Source organism: Ixodes scapularis, unplaced genomic scaffold (genome assembly GCF_016920785.2).
Source record: "Ixodes scapularis isolate PalLabHiFi unplaced genomic scaffold, ASM1692078v2 PGA_scaffold9__187_contigs__length_104089568, whole genome shotgun sequence".
NCBI classification, from domain to species: domain Eukaryota; kingdom Metazoa; phylum Arthropoda; class Arachnida; order Ixodida; family Ixodidae; genus Ixodes; species Ixodes scapularis.
In genome coordinates, this window is record NW_024609884.1 from 45,920,175 (window position 1) to 45,936,634 (window position 16,460).

At 44.5% G+C, this 16,460-nt stretch overlaps 1 protein-coding gene across 2 annotated transcripts in view; it reads left to right on the forward strand.

Annotated features, from left to right (window-relative positions):
- Positions 1-261: 261 nt before the first annotated feature.
- The window catches only part of LOC8043054, a 39,839-nt gene continuing 23,640 nt past the window's right edge, over positions 262-16,460 (forward strand). The window contains exons 1-6 of one of the 2 annotated variants that reach the window (XM_029988354.3): positions 262-512; positions 712-968; positions 3,710-3,958; positions 5,344-5,553; positions 12,942-13,194; positions 13,573-13,780. In XM_029988354.3, the coding sequence (XP_029844214.1) occupies positions 783-968; positions 3,710-3,958; positions 5,344-5,553; positions 12,942-13,194; positions 13,573-13,780 (1,106 nt within the window). In that variant the 5' untranslated portion in view covers positions 262-512; positions 712-782. Of the gene's footprint in view, positions 969-3,709; positions 3,959-5,343; positions 5,554-12,941; positions 13,195-13,572; positions 13,781-16,460 lie in introns of both variants that reach the window. The other variant, XM_040504345.1, reaches the window with a different exon arrangement.

The window sequence follows — 16,460 nt, forward strand, 5'->3', positions numbered from 1 at the left end:
ATTGGTTGTCTTCGTAAGTTTATTGTTTTGCGTTACGCGAATTGTTAATAGGCGCGTTCGATTTACCGTCACTGGTGTAGAAAAATGCAGGGCAGTGTACTTCCAGTCGTATCACGATACACATGCCGGAAGTACTCTGCCCTACACTTTTCTGCACTAGTGCAGGAGGTGCAGGTAAATCCAGCGAGTTGCTTTCACTCTGGATTCCCTCGGCTCTCTTGACGGGCTGCTCTCTCCACTTCTATGAGTTCCCTTTCTCTCGGCGCTGCGCATAGCCATTTCGTTAAGCCTAAGGGTGATTTATGATTTTGTAGCTTCGATTAACTTTAGTATAGTTTCGCAGTTACGTCCGCGAAAAGGCAATAATAATTATAGTTTGTTATAAACTGCGACACAACGTCACTTAGCTGCTCCGATCGAAAGGTCGTAAGTTTATCGGCAACGGCATCGGCTGGTATCGGCCATTCGGCTTCGATGAACATTTGGCGGCGCTAGTGGATGAGTCATAGGAAGTAAGTTTACTTGCTTGTCTCTCTGGCGAATCTCATCATTTTTGTTTGTTGTGCGAGTGATCGCTTATAAACACATCGATACAAGATCGCAACTAACGGTACCGAGTTTGAGACTACGTTTGGCAGTAAACGTCGACTTCAAAGCGCTCAGTGAAGTGGATGACGAGTGAACGACTTTCTTTTTGTTTGGATTTCGTAGCAATGCAGCAGAGACCCCGGACGAACGACGTTATCACAGACTAGTCGAGCCAAGGGGCTGCCAATGCAGTCATGGCGAATATAAGGCGCCATTTCAATTTTGGATCGCACAAGACCGGGTCCGTCAATCACTTGGGCTCGTCACATGGCCATCAAGCAAGCACGGAGGGTATCGCTTTTCCAGACCATGCGTTTAGCAGGTCAGCCTTCATGAACGAAGTATGCAGCTTCCTCGATCACTGCTCAGCCTATATACAGGTAAGAAAAACTACCAAGCGGACTTCAGACCGTTCCAAGCTTTGCTCGACTACGCTTACCTAGGATGGTGTCACGTAGCAACAATAGTAAATAGTACACTTAATGCAAGACGTGATACTAGACGCCTGTGAAAAGCAATCTGGATGATATAGTCTCCTTCCGAGGGTATTGGTTGCTCGTGCACGCTACCTGAATAACCATGGAAAAAAAAAAAAAAAGAAAAGCTTCCATTCTGCATTTAATGCACACATGCACGTACGATGGATGCCCATGTTCGTACAAAAAGCCCTCAAACTGGAAATGCCGAAAATAGTACACTGTTATGAAGTAAAACAATGCATTCTGATCTCGCCTCGCGCCGTTTACATCACTTATGGCATGTGGTACAAAGGCACTATCACAAGTTTTATAGACCTTTTCATTTTATTAGTTGCCTCACCGGTGGATAGAGGGCGCTGACACAATCGGCGCCATCAGGTTGCTTCACTTTGGTTGGTTTCGGTTTCAACGTGAACGCGGCTGTGTTGCTGTTTTACGTTGTTTTTGCTTAATTTTGTGATTCGATTAGTTTCCTTGTAGCACACAACAAATGAAACAATGGTATTGAGTCACCTTGAGGACTACGAGATGTATCTTAGCGTAAATTGTGGGCTTTTCGTTTACCCACTCCTTTGATGTAGCTGATTATGGTCGGTTGCGAAACGCCTGACTGGTGTACAGGGGAAATTACCATCGTATACAGCCGTACCCGATGACACCAGTTTCCAGAAAAACAATATAATGAAGAGACTAACTTGTGAATGTAAATAAGCATATCGACAGCTTGATCAGCAATGTGCTCAATCGGCCAGAACAGATGAACTCCCGAGTTTACTACTCACTGTTCGGTTTCGTGGGCACCCAACCTTCAGTGAACTTCGCAGAATAAAAATTTTCGTGTAATGACGCAGATAAATGGTATAAAGGAGTAGTATCGTCTCGGCCTATTTTTTTTTTAATTCAGTACTCGAGCATGCTTTGACATGCTGAGTAGGAAGTTTCTTAAATTGTCAACCCTGCTAAAGTACTCATAAGCAGCATTTCGCGATATTGGCCCTAGAAAATAAATTATTTTTATATGAACATTTGCTTACTCAAGATATAAGTAACGGGCCCGTCAAATTAAATCTGGCATTTGTCTTCCGTTAAAGTGGCCAAATAAAATTAAAGGGCTCAGGAAGAGAAATGCCTCGGATAGTTTGGCTGAATTCTAGCGCTAGGCACCACTTTACGAACCTATGTGAACAAATATTAATTTTTTTGAACAGATTCGCTCTCTAAATTTAGGCGTCGCCAGCCACCAAAAGTAAACCTCTGTGCACCATCGACAATCCTGGACTAAAAAAATTGTTATGCAAACGGCTCTTTTTTTTTGCGTAAAATATTGCGTATTTTAGATAGGCACAAAAACTAAAACCGCGTACGCAAAAAAAAAAAAAAAGCGTTCGTAGTTATTGAGCATGCGCTGAACCCAAACCGCGTTTTGGATTTGCAAATAGAAATGGCGTTATTTCTTTGTGCCCGCTATTCTAAAACTCGCTACCGTTAAGTGTCTGTGGCCGTTTCTTACGCGGGAAGTCCCAACTTTTGTGTTAAAATAAATTGAGTGGATGACACGGGTTATCTAAATATAATCAATAAATCACTTAAATGACTGTCGAAATGGAAGCGAGCACGGTATACAATTTCTTAAACTTCATAAGTAAACCGACCAACCGAATATTCATGTCGCAAAAAAAAATTGAGAACCTCATCGACATGTAGGTGTGATATTATGAACAAACAATTCGCCGGATGTTGACGTACCATTACTTCTAGCGTCAGATAAAATACAAGTTAAACATTCGTTGTCCATCTCCTCCGCGAGTTTCGTCACATAATCAAAAGCAACTGTTTTCGATATATTATGAATACAAAGAACGATACTTTCAGATAATAACGATAGTCTCCTTGCGCTGACTATTCTTGACGCCTACCGATCCTAAATGCACGGTATAAATATACGCGCTTCTTACTGGGAATCTTCCGTTACTATTACTAAACAAACCACAGTTAACATAAGAACCTTTAAATTCTCGTGATGCTTTAGTCGTCGAGTAGACATATCGGACTACAGTTTCCGAAGCAAGGCCAGAAAGCGCGGTGAAACGCAACGAAAAACACGGATACAACGCATCCGTCAAGGTGCGGAGGGGAGAGCGGAGGAGCAAGTTGAAGCAACCTAATGGCTGCCGCGTCACGTGATTCCAAGATGGCAGCGCCCATGCGGAGGAGGATGAAAAGGTCTATACATTTTGCCACCTGGTAGGTGATCAGTACATATGCCAAACACACCAGTAGCCCAGTGTAGGAGAACTTTGAACCGTACCGTAAATACCTCCAAGTAGCCATCAGCAGCATGTCCGGTTAGAGTTTGGTACTCATTAGTCTGGATTTCGAGTGTGTTTACACGAAAAAAAAAGGTTGCCCACAAGAAATAGGTATCTCGTGCATTGCCACACAACGGTCACAAGGCATCAGACATGCTGTAGGCTTCTTAATCATGTTAACAAAAGCTGGTTTGTCAAGGACCGTGGCAAATGTTTCATGATTGTGCAGAGAAAGATGAATGCACTGCAAGTGTGCACTGGACCGTCTGCATGTGTGTTTAGTGAAATTGCCTGATGTCCAACTGGCCGAATTCCCCCCCCCCGTTCCTTCAGGCCCTGAACTGCTTCTGTAGCTCCAGCAGTGTGCTGGCAAAGAGCCTGGTGCGGGTGTTCCACAATGTGCCAGTGTACCGTGAGGTGGCAGCCCTTTTCCTGGTGGCCTGGGAAGACTTGGGGCGGGCCACTGCTGCGGCCAGTGCAGCAGTCAAGACGGAGACACTCATGACACTCCAGGATGTGCTCACCAAGCTGGAAGGAGAAGGCCCGGGCGATGAGTCGGCAGCCCTGACTGAGAGCATCCAGGTACTCGTGCGGGCGGTTAGCTCATCCACTGGAGCACACTATGGTGCAAGATTGGCGTAGCGTGCTTATTTTCCAGATGAGGGGGTTGCTTAAAGTGGCAGTAGAAGTAGACCGGTTATATTCGGCATATTGTCCTCTCAGGTGGAAATAATACACTTTGCTTTTGCCAACATAATATTCCAGAGATGCACTCTTGCAAATATGAATTAAAATGTTCACTTTGACCCACAGACAAAGAATTAATAGAGGCTGAGTGAAGTTCCGTGGAAGTTCCACTTTTGGACTTGTAGCACTTTTGTATGTGGCCCCTCGATCAACCTGCTAAATTACTCTAGACCTTTTGCCAAGTTAACCTAGTACCAAGTAGAATGCTGGGAATCTAGGTACACACACCACATGCACTGTCCTCATTGACATAAAAGATTCAAAGTAAATGCCCCATTAACGAATGCACATTAAAAATGCCATTTGTTAAGATTTTGGTTTAGAACAGTTACCACAAGACATGCCCACAAATGCAGCGCATGTAACTCTTCTCTCTGCATACTCCTTTGCACTTGGGTAATTTGTTGAAGCGCCTATTGTAAGACGTGGGAATTTTTTGTGAAAAGAGAGCTGTGAAAAAATAGCCAAGCAGAGAATCGAGTCTGAAAGTGGAATATTGTTTTATTGGCACCTCTTACAAATAATTAAAAGCATCCATTGCAAGTTCCTCACAGATATATATATATATATAGTTCTTAGTGAAACTGGTGATTGAGATTAGGAGGTCACAAAGTATTGCTGAGGTCAGATCAAGAATGGATACAAGCTGCTACAGAAGATTTGAAGATAGCTGTGTGAAACATTTGAGGCATGCAGCGGCACTTGTGCATGTAGGTGCACATGTGCATGGCTTTGGTGTATTTCTGCTTTGCTGGAATGCTTGTTTTAAATAAAAGCCTTCAGTGCTGAGTGCATGCACTCGTAGTTTTGAGCACTGCCATATCTTTCCAAACTTTCCCAACTCTTTCCCTTTCCCAACTATGAGTACTCGCTGGATGAGGAAGTAATTCTCACTAGTTATGAAAGTAATTCGTTGGAGTCCTTGTAGCATGTGGAAACAAAGAATTTGGTATGATGGCACGTTGCTGGCTTTACCTAGTTGGTAGTATGGTGCAACAGATTTTCTTCTAACCTGCTGTGAACCAAAGGAACAAATAAAGAAAGATTTGGACATTTGTGAACACTAGCACTTGTGGCATGCTTGCAAGTTCCGTCGTGTGAGCTGGCAGAGTAGTGACATTAAAGCTAGGAACAGGGGAGTTCATATTAAGATTAGTAACATTGCTTGGCTTGGGTTGTGCATGCATAGAAGTTGATGCTGGACTGGGTTCTGCCCACAGGCCGTTGGCTCGTGCCTGGGGTCCTACCTGGAACTACAGGTGCAGCTCTCTTACTCGGCCTGGAAGGCACTGAGCAAGATCTCCAAGAGCTTGCCTCAAGAGAGGAGTGCCAGCAAGTCAGCTGCTGCCAAGTCGTCTGCTGAGCTCACTGCTACAATCAAGAAGCATTTTGCAAGCCTGTTACACAAGGTTGGGGCCAGCACCAAGCAGGTGCGTGTCCTCTGCAGTTGACTATTCGCAACTCCAGCCCTCTGCTCGCCCCCTTGCGGACGAACGAAGAACCAGAGGAGCGGGAATGGTGGCAGGAACTGTCGGCCTTGATGCTGCCATTACCTCGTGGTTCTGATTGGCGTATTCGTGCATCATGATATTTTATGAATTGTTGCATTCAGCTTCGCAACAGCATTGCACGAAAGGATGGGGATGTCTTATTTCATCAGCGACTTTTCCTAGGTCGCGTATGCTGTGGATTCCAGGTGATTCAGTTGCCAGCTCAATCTGCTCAACGTGACTGCAAAATCTCCCGTTAATAGTGCAAAGCTCTCGTGTGCGATTTACGAAAAGTCTTTGCGCCCAATCCCCCAATCACGCCGATGGCATTAATGTGCAGTTTTAGCATAGCATTACCACAGGTTACCATGGGCACGACAACGCACCTGGCACGCTGAAAATCATGCTTCAAAGGTGCAGCTTGAGCTCCCAGTTGCAATGCCACACCGTATGGTAACCTGCGCTCACGCTATGCCAAAACTGCCTATTAATAACTATGGTACATGTTGGTCGTGTGTTGCAGTGCACTAAAGCCGTGACGGCGTGCAGCGAGTTGCGAGCCTCTGACACAGGAGCATCAGTAGTCTGAACGCTGCTCTTTTGGAGCTTAACGGTCACCCCGTGCGGTGGCCAGGCATGGCGCAAACACTGCAATATCTTTATCACCCTCAAAATCTTTTGCTACACTCAGTGGCGTGGTGTACCCAAAACGAACTTGCCCTCCTCAAAGCTTTGGGAGCTCTGCGAGGTAGCCGGAACTTTTAAAAATCAACTTGCTAATTTTCCTAACGTACATCACCCTCTCCGTCACCTGTGATATGCTCCTGCCCTGACCGCTTCACATTCGTAGCCAAATAAATTAATTTAAGTGCACTGACTGGCGTCGGCAAGCAGGCGCAGGGAAACTCCTGGAAAATCTATTCCCGTCTCGCCCGCCATCTTAGATTAGATTTATAGCTAAATTACCCAAGCACCAAGGAGCATGCTGCGAGTGTAGTTTCACGTGCTGGCGTCTGCAGCATTCTAAAGCAAATGCCTAAAACAAATGGCATCTTGCACGCACGTTTGTCAACACTTTATTTTGGTTATTTACTTTGAATCTTTTGTACAGAGAAGACAAGCACGTGTACATACATTCCCACCATTCTCCTTGACGCTTCGGTAGTTTAGCAATATGTCTATTACCGCCACGCCATCTATAGGGTAATGAAGTTGCGCATAGCCTGTTGCAAGGTAAGAAAAGCGGGACAAGCTCCTCCCACAAAGCCCTCCGCTCTTTCCACTTTAGCAGAGTGAACACTGGAGAGGAGGAGAGTGGACTCACCTTCTCTCTCGTCCTCTCTTCAGCATTCGCTCTGCTAAGGTAGGAAGAGTGAAGGGCTTTGTGGGGCGAGCTTGTCCTGCTTTCCTTAATCTGAAACAGACTACGGTGTCTGTGCTGGAGAACTTGGTTCGATAAGGGAAGTCCGCTATTTCCGAATTGCCGTCATATTTATCAAAGTGTGTAGAAACTGGTGTTTTTTTTTGTTTTGTTGTTTTGTTGCCCAGTGGAAATAATGTGTGGAAAAAGGGGAGACTCCATTATATATTTATTTAAGTGTAGAATTCTGGTTCAACCAGGTTTTACGAAAGAGTTTTTAAGGTGCAGAGATGAGATACAGTTGGGTTTTGCCTGAAAAAAGAGTCTTGTATATACAATACTGCCAACATATTGTGGATAGAGGACACGCATCCCGTAGCTTGTGAATGATTGGTGCCTGCCATTTTGATAGGCTTCAGTTTTCCCCCATTGAGCCATGAAAGTTAGGAATAGCTGTCCTTAAGCTCGAATGTAAGCAAGGTAATACTAGCTTGGGGCATGTGCAGTGATGTGATTGCTGCTCCAACTGCGCCAAGGGGCTAACTCTGCTACATCCTGCTACATTTTACCAAAATATGTGTAATCTGCGCCAAACCTGCGCCAAAAAAACAATTTCAGTCGTTTTTAAAACCGAAACTAAATTGAGTACCGTAATGGAGCATAGGTGGGTTATCTGGCGCAAGCAGCCGCCCAACACAAAGTACCCTGCATCAATTGTCCATCCGGTCTTGCATGGTTTTCCCGCCGTCTCGCGTTCTCGTCGTGTTGTGGGTCCCGTCTCGCGTCTTTTTTTTAACCATAGACGCGTGTGTGTGCGGACGCTCTGACGCTAGCATGCCGGGTACCAGCCATGCCGTCATGCTGTCAAACGAAACCACGTTTTTGCACGGCAGGGGTTACTTTGTGAGCTGAAGCACTTGCTCCTGAAAGTAACGGCCGTGGGAAAACTATATTTGGTCCCTGCCTTGCAGTCACGGTGGTCGCGCGACGTCGGCTCTTGCCGTCCCCAGATTGCTGCAGATGTGGCGCTTTCTGAAATGAAACTAAGTGCCGCCGCATGTTCATCAACATTCCTTTTCTTGTTTTAATCATACATTACTAAAAAAATCCCTCTTTGACTCAAAGACTGTTGTGTCGAATTAATGATTACCTAGGTTTCTCTCGGTGGGCTTTCTTTCGAAAAGTACCCCGGTACATGAAAAATCTGCCGCGGAAGAAAGTTGTGAAGAGAAGTGAGCTAAAGCAAAGAAGGCAATGTCTGCACGCTGAACCTGCACAGCGCGCTTGTTTGTCTGGAGTTCAATCATTGCACAAAGCGCTCCAAGAACTTTTTGACCCTGGCTCGCGATGTCTTGCAGCAATGCGCTCAGGTTCTTTTTTTGTGTGTTTAGCTTCTACCTTTTTTGCTGGCCTGGCAAGCACGCGCCGCTGGACTGTTTTTTCTTGTATGCTCGGCAGTTACTTTTTACATACAATTTTGGGAATCAGTTGGCGACGAAGCGGAGTGGCATGGTTTCGGTTTAGATCGAGCAGCCGTTGTCTCCGCTCGCGCGATGAAGCATGTGCAACTGCATTCCTGCCTAAGTTTCCCCCCACATGCATGCGAACATGATTGCACGACAAGGGCGCCACGCAGCTGCCATGCTTGCAATCCATGTTTTACTTTTGCTTACTTTTGACGAACATCTGGCGCGTCGGGAACCAGTAAAACGGTGGTAAGCGGTTTTTCGGAATTGCTCGGCAGTGCCTACAGCACTGTACACTTGTGGAATGTCTCAGCAAAAAAAACGCAAGCAGCAAGTTCCTTCACAACACAAAGTGCCCGTTGTTTGTGCAGCACTTAAAACAAATATTTTTCTTTTTCTAAGAATAGCTGCTTCAAAAGCCGCTTTTGCTGCTCCAAAACAGTGTCGTGGCTGCTCCAAACGCCACTTTTGTTGCTCCAAAACACTGTTTTGGCTGCTCCGAAAGGTGCTCCAAATTGGCTCAGGCCAGTCACATCACTGCATGTGCAATGTTGTACATTTATGGTTTTCTAATGAAGCCACTGCCATTTAGGCATGGGGCGACAGTGGCAAGGACTTTTTTATTATGTATCCCACAACCAAGAAGTGTCGTCAGTTGATGAAGAACACCTGAAAAGGATCAAGGCATGCAAAAAGCAAAATCTGAATAGCTAGAACCCATTAGGTGTTACTGTACTTCTGCTAAATTTGTTTTGTGAACAATGCATTGGTTTTGTAGATAAATTCAACTTAATCATGGGACATTCGGATCCACCCACTCAGAAAGGCCGGCATGTAGGAAAGATTGGTGAAGTAGTCCGCCTCGCTTCTCCATGTAGCATGCGTATATCTGCCAGTTCCCTACCAGCCCTAGTGCCACAGTGCCGCAGCCGGCACAATTCCGACCATGCTCTTGCATACACTCGCACACTTGGCTCTCTCTGTGCTTGAGCTGCTTCGGCCTTTAGAACATGGTTAAAATTGCGCACAAATAGAAAGGAACAAAGGAGAGAGAAGAGACAAGTGCAAACGTGGAATCAGCTCGGGCCGAGGCCACACTGGCACGGGGGCGCCCCAGCACACGGAGGGCACACATCATCATCCACACTCGTACGATTGCAGAAAGGCGATTTCCTTGTCGGTTAATGCCACAGAAGGGTTGCTAATACAACGCTCACTTAGGCGGAGTATATTAAAGGAGCTGTGCAACAATTTCAGGGCTTTGCTTAAATTATTGTGGAAGTTGATGCCTGACACTTCTGCAGTGAACTACAGAAAACAGATTTTGCCTGGATACCCTAGTTTTTATTTAAAAAAAAATGAAAAAGATCCAGGTTTTTGCCACCTCTCAACTCGTACATCTTCTTCCGGGTCACATGCGCAGTGACGTCACTTGAGTAGGCGCGGGGTTCCGGAAAAGTTCTCTCTTTAGAGCCATCAGCGAGCAGCGAGAACTCATCCGCTCACGACCGCGTGACCACTTGCTGGCGGGCGCCCCGCGAAAGATACAGTGAAAGGAGGAAAGTCTCATCCGGGTCCGGCCATACCCGTCCGGCGCTGTCCCCGTCCCCCTCCGGCTTCTGGCGGCTATTCGCAGTTTTGTGGACCTAGGATAGATGGCGCCACTAAAACTCCGTATAATAAAAGTTTTGTCGATGATACCAGGGTTTTGACGCATTTATATATACGTTGGAACGACAAGATTTATAGAAAAGTTACCTTTTATCGAGCAGGTATTCGCACAACTTGGTATCTTTCTACAAGATTCCCCACTGATGTCACGCCGCTTGTTTCTCATGGCCGCCGCTCGCGGCTGCAGGTCGGGAAATATTCTAAGTTTTGCCTCGCTATTACGCGGTGGAATCACAACATTTTGATGAAAGGAGGTGTGTTTTCTGCCATTTGTGACACAATGAACAATATCAAAAGCAGAAAATACCAATTCTTTCAACGTTAAAATTGTTGCACAGCTCCTTTAAAGCTTCAAAAATTTCCCAAGTGTGTTTTTCGTGGAATCTGCCAATTATCAAGGTTTTCTTGTAAAGATGGTGTACACTTACACGCTTGACAATGCAGGGTAGGTGACCCCCCACCGTGGAATTCAGAGAAAGATTTTGTTCCCTTAACCAGTCATTAACACATTGTCCTGTTTGTCCTATGTAGGATCCCACATGAAAGGGGGGTGTTATAAATCACACTGGTTGAACAGGGCACATATGGGTGGACATGTTTTGTGCTGCACCTGTGTTTTGCAATATTTTCTACTTTTGCTCAAACTTTCGAACAAATTTGACCCATTTTTGTGGGGGGTCTAATATTTGCAAAAACCCAATTTTGCGACTTGAAAAATATAGCGAAAAATTAATGGCGCAAATATATGACCTCATGGTAATGGATGCATAGCACATGACTCCAAATCATAAAATATTTTATGCTCGCAAAGTATTTCCGAAATCTAAGCTTTACAAAATTTGCAAAAAAATTGAGCCTGCGAAAAAGATGTCATTTACAGTAAGCCTAGAATGAGAGACCATTAAACTATATGAGTAGTACAGTCATGTGGTTTACAGATATGATGGTGTGACCCCTCTGTGCATGTTACGCCAGAATTCCGTCAGGGTTGTCTGGTTGCCAGATGCAAATGATTGATGTAGGAAAATTGTTTCCTGTACTTTATGAAACTCTAAATAGTGTGAAACTTGGTGTGTGTTCAAGCAGTGTTTTAGGCGTTACCGAAGAGTAACGAAATATGTTACTCATTACTTACAAATAAAAGGAATGCTTTACCATTACCAATAAAAAGTAATGCATGTCACTTTTGCATTACTTTTTATTTGTACTTTAAAATGTTTTACCGCTTTGACGTTACAGATATGCACAAGTGCCATGTTTCAAGAAAGATATGCCCATGCAGAAACTGAACATTATTATCTTATCTTTTTTACGGTTCCACGAGCCCCGATGTCCCCCCCCCCCCCCCCCCCCCCCGTAGTCTATGCCTATGGTTGCTACACATCTACGGTAACATTTGAATCTGGTTTTCTTTATGTAATTTTGTGTCGTCTTCACAGTTTGCGCACGCAAATGTGTAATTTTTCTATTTGTGAAAATTTTCAGAAACTTTTGTTGGTTCTTTGAAATGGTGTTTTTGTGATTTTTCAGTTATTTTAAAATAAAATGGCTCTCGCACACTATTTGTTGTTCATTGCACTCTGTGGTTTAAATGGAGCGAATTATCTTATTTTACTATAGTCCGTTGCAACTCAAGAAGGTAGGGCGAGGGTAAGGAAGGCCGGGGAGGAGGAAGCAGACAAAACGCTAAAGAGAGGAGGAGGTTTCCTCCTCTCCTCCAGTATTCCGTCTGCTTCCTCCTCCCCTGCCTTCCTTTCCCTAGCCTTACCTTGAGTTGCAACAGACGATAGGCTCTTTTAATTGTGTTGCCATGCCTCTCGTGTGCTTAAAAGCATGTTTTTTTCTGCATGTGCATAGCATCCAGAGCATAAAATACAAGCTATATCAAAAGTAACCCTAGATTTATAAAAGGGAGATCAAGCGCTATAAATTGGGAAGGTTTTATTCAGTTATCATAAATAATAAAAAGGAAAAAAAAAAGTTTTCCCGTGGCGCATGACCCCTTAAAGGGATGCTAAACCGAAATTTGGAGCTCACAAAAGGCTGGAGCGATAGGCAGGAAGACGCTACAAAACCCCAAAACATCACTCATACAGCGATGTCCCTAACAGATAGCCGTATATTTGGAAAAGAAAGTGCGCGATTGAACATGACCGACGAGACGTGACATTGAAATTCTCATTCCTTCTGCTCTTCGCTTTGTCCCCTCGAGCAGGTGAACCGAAGCAAGGCCGCTTCCCCTCATTCTCGACTATTCCAGGAGAGTCATGACACCCCATTCCTCGCTTGATCTCGCCCTTCTTATCCAAAAATATGGCCATCCGTTTGAGATATCAATGTGTGAGTGATGTTTTGGAGTCTTTAGCGTCCCGTTCAACGCTTCTGCGGCCTTATTTTACGAAATCCAAATTTCGGTTCAGAGTCCCTTTAACCTCTAAAGTTTTACGAGGTATTGCAAAAGGCAATCATGTCCATATTAATTTTTTCAACATTGCACATATGCTACTCCTACAATAGGCATACCCACTTCAATTATAAGAATAATTGCTTTTGAGAAACATTTTTGAAGTGTCGCCTCCCCACGCACGTAAGGAAAGGCAGGGGCAGGCACATGGAAATCTCTCCATAATCCTGATTGATGCACGAGCAGGGCAGAGAGCCACATAGGCATTCATTCGATACTTCGAGTTTGGATTATTGGGAGGCCCAAGCATGCATTGCCATATCTTGCCGACTCGGATGTACAAAGAAAATAAACCAGAGAAATTCTTGGGACTTTCACCGGCCTTAGAACCGAGTTTAACAGGTGTGCAATGCATTCTCTGGAGCAGGGCAATCCAAGCAGTGTTGGCTTTGCGGACAGCCAGCAAGGCCAGCTCTACGTGGACTACCTGGCACAGGCGCCTCCACCAGCAGGGAGTGCTGCCACGGAGGCGAGGGCAGACAATCAGCCTGCGGTGACAGTTTCCAGCAGTGAAAACCTCGAGTGGCCCCGCTCTCCAGAAAAGCCGATGGTTAGCGCACCGTTACCGAGCGAGGCCGCTCCTGCCACCGCCGCCGCTGCTCCCGCCGTTGCCGAAGGAGGTGAGTTGGCTCTCTGACTAGATTGTCTGCCAAACAGGTTGCTAAAGAAGCCTTAAGTTTGCTCACGAGGCTGCTGCGTCAGCCGTCCAGCATCCCCATACTATGATCTGAGGAAAGCTAGACCACTCTGGGTTTGTTGAATTGTTTGCGGTCGAAAACAATGCAGGAAAAAATTACGTGTCCTGGGTTTGTAGGATTTGCGCGGCGGGATGGGCAGTCAGAGTTTGGACAGCTGTAGGTACCATTGCCGGACGTGTTTTTTTTTTTGTCTTTCAAATTATAAATGATGTTTGTAATTTGGTCAGTGACAGCTAATCAACAATTTTTGCGAGCTTGTCGTGTTGGGCGCGAGCCCCTCTTTTCTCATCTACCATGCAGCTGAGTGTGCCCTAGGCGTGCTGGGCAGTGCCGGTGAGCTGGAAGACGTGATCAACCTGCTGTCGGCTGCGCCGGGGCCCCCTCTGGGGCACGAGCCTGTGCTGGCCCCCTTGGCTCCCCTGACCCCTGGCATGTGGCCCCAGTCGCTGGGGAGCAGTGGCAAGCGCACCTGGCCCAGACCCACCAGCAGCAACGCACAAGGCCTCAGGTGAGGGCTGGGGCCGCCGGATGCTGCCAGTGGGTCACATCCAATCGCATTGGTTGCATGGAGCTGCGGTAATGCTATCCAACACCGCCAAACTCGAGGGGCTCGAGTGTATGTAGTCTAATACTTGCATCGTTGCCCTCCTAGATGCAAGGGGCACTTAGTATTGGTTAGGTTACCTCGAAGCATCATTTCTGCACTAGAGATTGAGCTGTGTTAGGGATTGCGTTATGTGTGTCCCTTTTTGTTTTCTATTTCATTCCTTCTTGCTTAACTGGGATCCCTGTTAGGTTTAAGCACATCGCTTTAACCGTCATTGTTGCCACTTTCTCTATGCCTTTTTAACTCGTTCGAATATATGTCAATGATGGAAGTGCTGCGCCATTTTATTTATTTATTTATTTATCGATACTACTAATCCTCATAGGAGGATTTTTGTAGGGTGGTACAAAAAACACAGATGCATAACCATAGTGCAGAAAAAACAGTTATACAGAGGATAAAAAGTATATGAAACAAACGGAGTGGATGAGACATAGTATGTTCACATCATGAGCGCTTCGACATCATCCATGAACTGTTTCAGCGAGCTAGCGTGAACAACGTGTCGGGGCAAACTGTTCCATTCCTGGACTGCTAGCGGAAAAAATGAAAATTTAAAGCAATTATTTTTAGGTTGGAACTCCCTGAATAATTTCCCATGGTTTGAACGGGTTTCTCTTCCATCGTGGGGAATAAGGTATTTAGACTTTTCTATTTTAGTCAAGTTATTGGCTATTTGGTAAATTAATTTTAATCTCGTGAGCTTAGCTCTTATTTCTAAGGGCTGCACGCCGAGCACTCTACACAGCTCAGATGGTGAATCTCGCATGCCAAACTTATTAGTAATAAACCTTACAGCGAGCCTTTGCACTTTGTCTAATTTTTGTATGTTAGTTTTTGTGAAGGGGAACCAAACAGGGCTGGCATATTCAAGCACAGGCCGAATAAGTGTCGTGTAGGCCAACAGTTTGGTATCGCGGGAAGCGTATTTTAATCGCCTTCTTATGCACCATAATTTCGTTAGCGCTTTTTTGGTCACTGCGTCTATGTGCATGCCCCAGTCAAGATCACTTGTGAACAGGACACCTAAGTACTTGAACTCATGAACGTTTTGTATATTGTTTCCATTGATCTTATAAGAATGATTAAATACGTTTTTTTTCCTACTTATGGACATGGCTACTGTTTTGTCTGTATTAATAAGCATCTGCCATTCTTTACACCAGTCTGAGATCTTGTCTAGCGCGCTTTGTATTCTTAAGTGGTCCGAAGAATTTGTTATTTCAGAATATATTATGCAATCGTCAGCAAAGAGTCTAACGTTAATGTCGATGTTATCAGTTATATCATTAATATAGAGCAGGAAGAGGAGGGGGGAGAGTACTGAACCTTGAGGTACTCCTGAACACACGGCCTTATTAGCTGAGCTATTTCCGTTAATTTTCACGAATTGAGATCGTCCAGAGAGGTAGTCTATAATCCAATTTACAACTTGTCCGTCGCCTAGGATTTTCGTTAACTTGAAAATTAGTTTGTTGTGGGAGACTCTGTCAAACGCTTTTGACAGGTCTAGAAAAATGACATCCACTTGGCTTCTTCGATTTATAACCGAGGAAAAGTCGTGCACGCTTTCAATTAAGGGGGAACACTGGTCTTGGAGCTTTTTTTCTTAATCTGTGACCAAACCCATTGAAACTGCATAAGCTTGTTCAGCTTTTTGTGCTGATTTCATATATCTGGTTGTTTTCTCAGTCAGGAGAATTGTCCTCAAGGTAATTAAAACTTGCCTGCCTTCGTTTGGAGGAACGATACGAAAAAAACTACTCAACAAAATATCCTTTGTAACACATGGCTAGATACTAGAAAGTGTAGAGCATACAATGTTGGAAGTACTTTTAAGATAAACACACTATTAATGATTTTAACACATATTGAAGTTCAGTGCTCAATGCATGGCTAACAAATAATAAAACAAAAGATCAAATAAAAAATTTTCTCGACTTTTATTAGAAAATCTGCTCTCAACATTGTATGCTTCACACATTTAGCTACACATTTCAGGAAAGGTTATAATTCTATCTGCTCTGGTTGCTGAGATATCTCTCCTGCAAACTTTTCACAAGTCCGAAAATTGTGTCTTGTGAAAGCAATGTTTTAGAGTCAACTTCAACTCACATTCAGCCCGCATAGACATTATTTGTTGATTTATTGCCCACATATTCATCCATGAAATAGAAGCCTGATGAATTCAGAAGAATAACAGCCATCGCCATTTTCAAAAGAATACAGTTTTAGGACATTTTTGGCTCCAAGGACCCATGTCCCCCCTTAACTGGGTGATGGTTGACAATCCGGATCGAAAACCGTGCTGGCATACACCTAAAACGTTGTTTTCTTCGACGAAAGCAGTGATATGCTTTAGAATAACATGTTCCAATAATTTGCAACATGTTGATGTAAGTGAAATGGGTCTATAATTTGAAATGCTCTCTCTACTGCCCGATTTATGAATTGGGATAACTTTAGCTTGCTTCCAGTCGGGTGGAATTTTTGATTCTTGCAGCGATTTCCTATATATTAGTGATAAGTATTTTGACACCCATTCTGCGTACCTTATCAGAAATGCGTTTGTAATATTTTC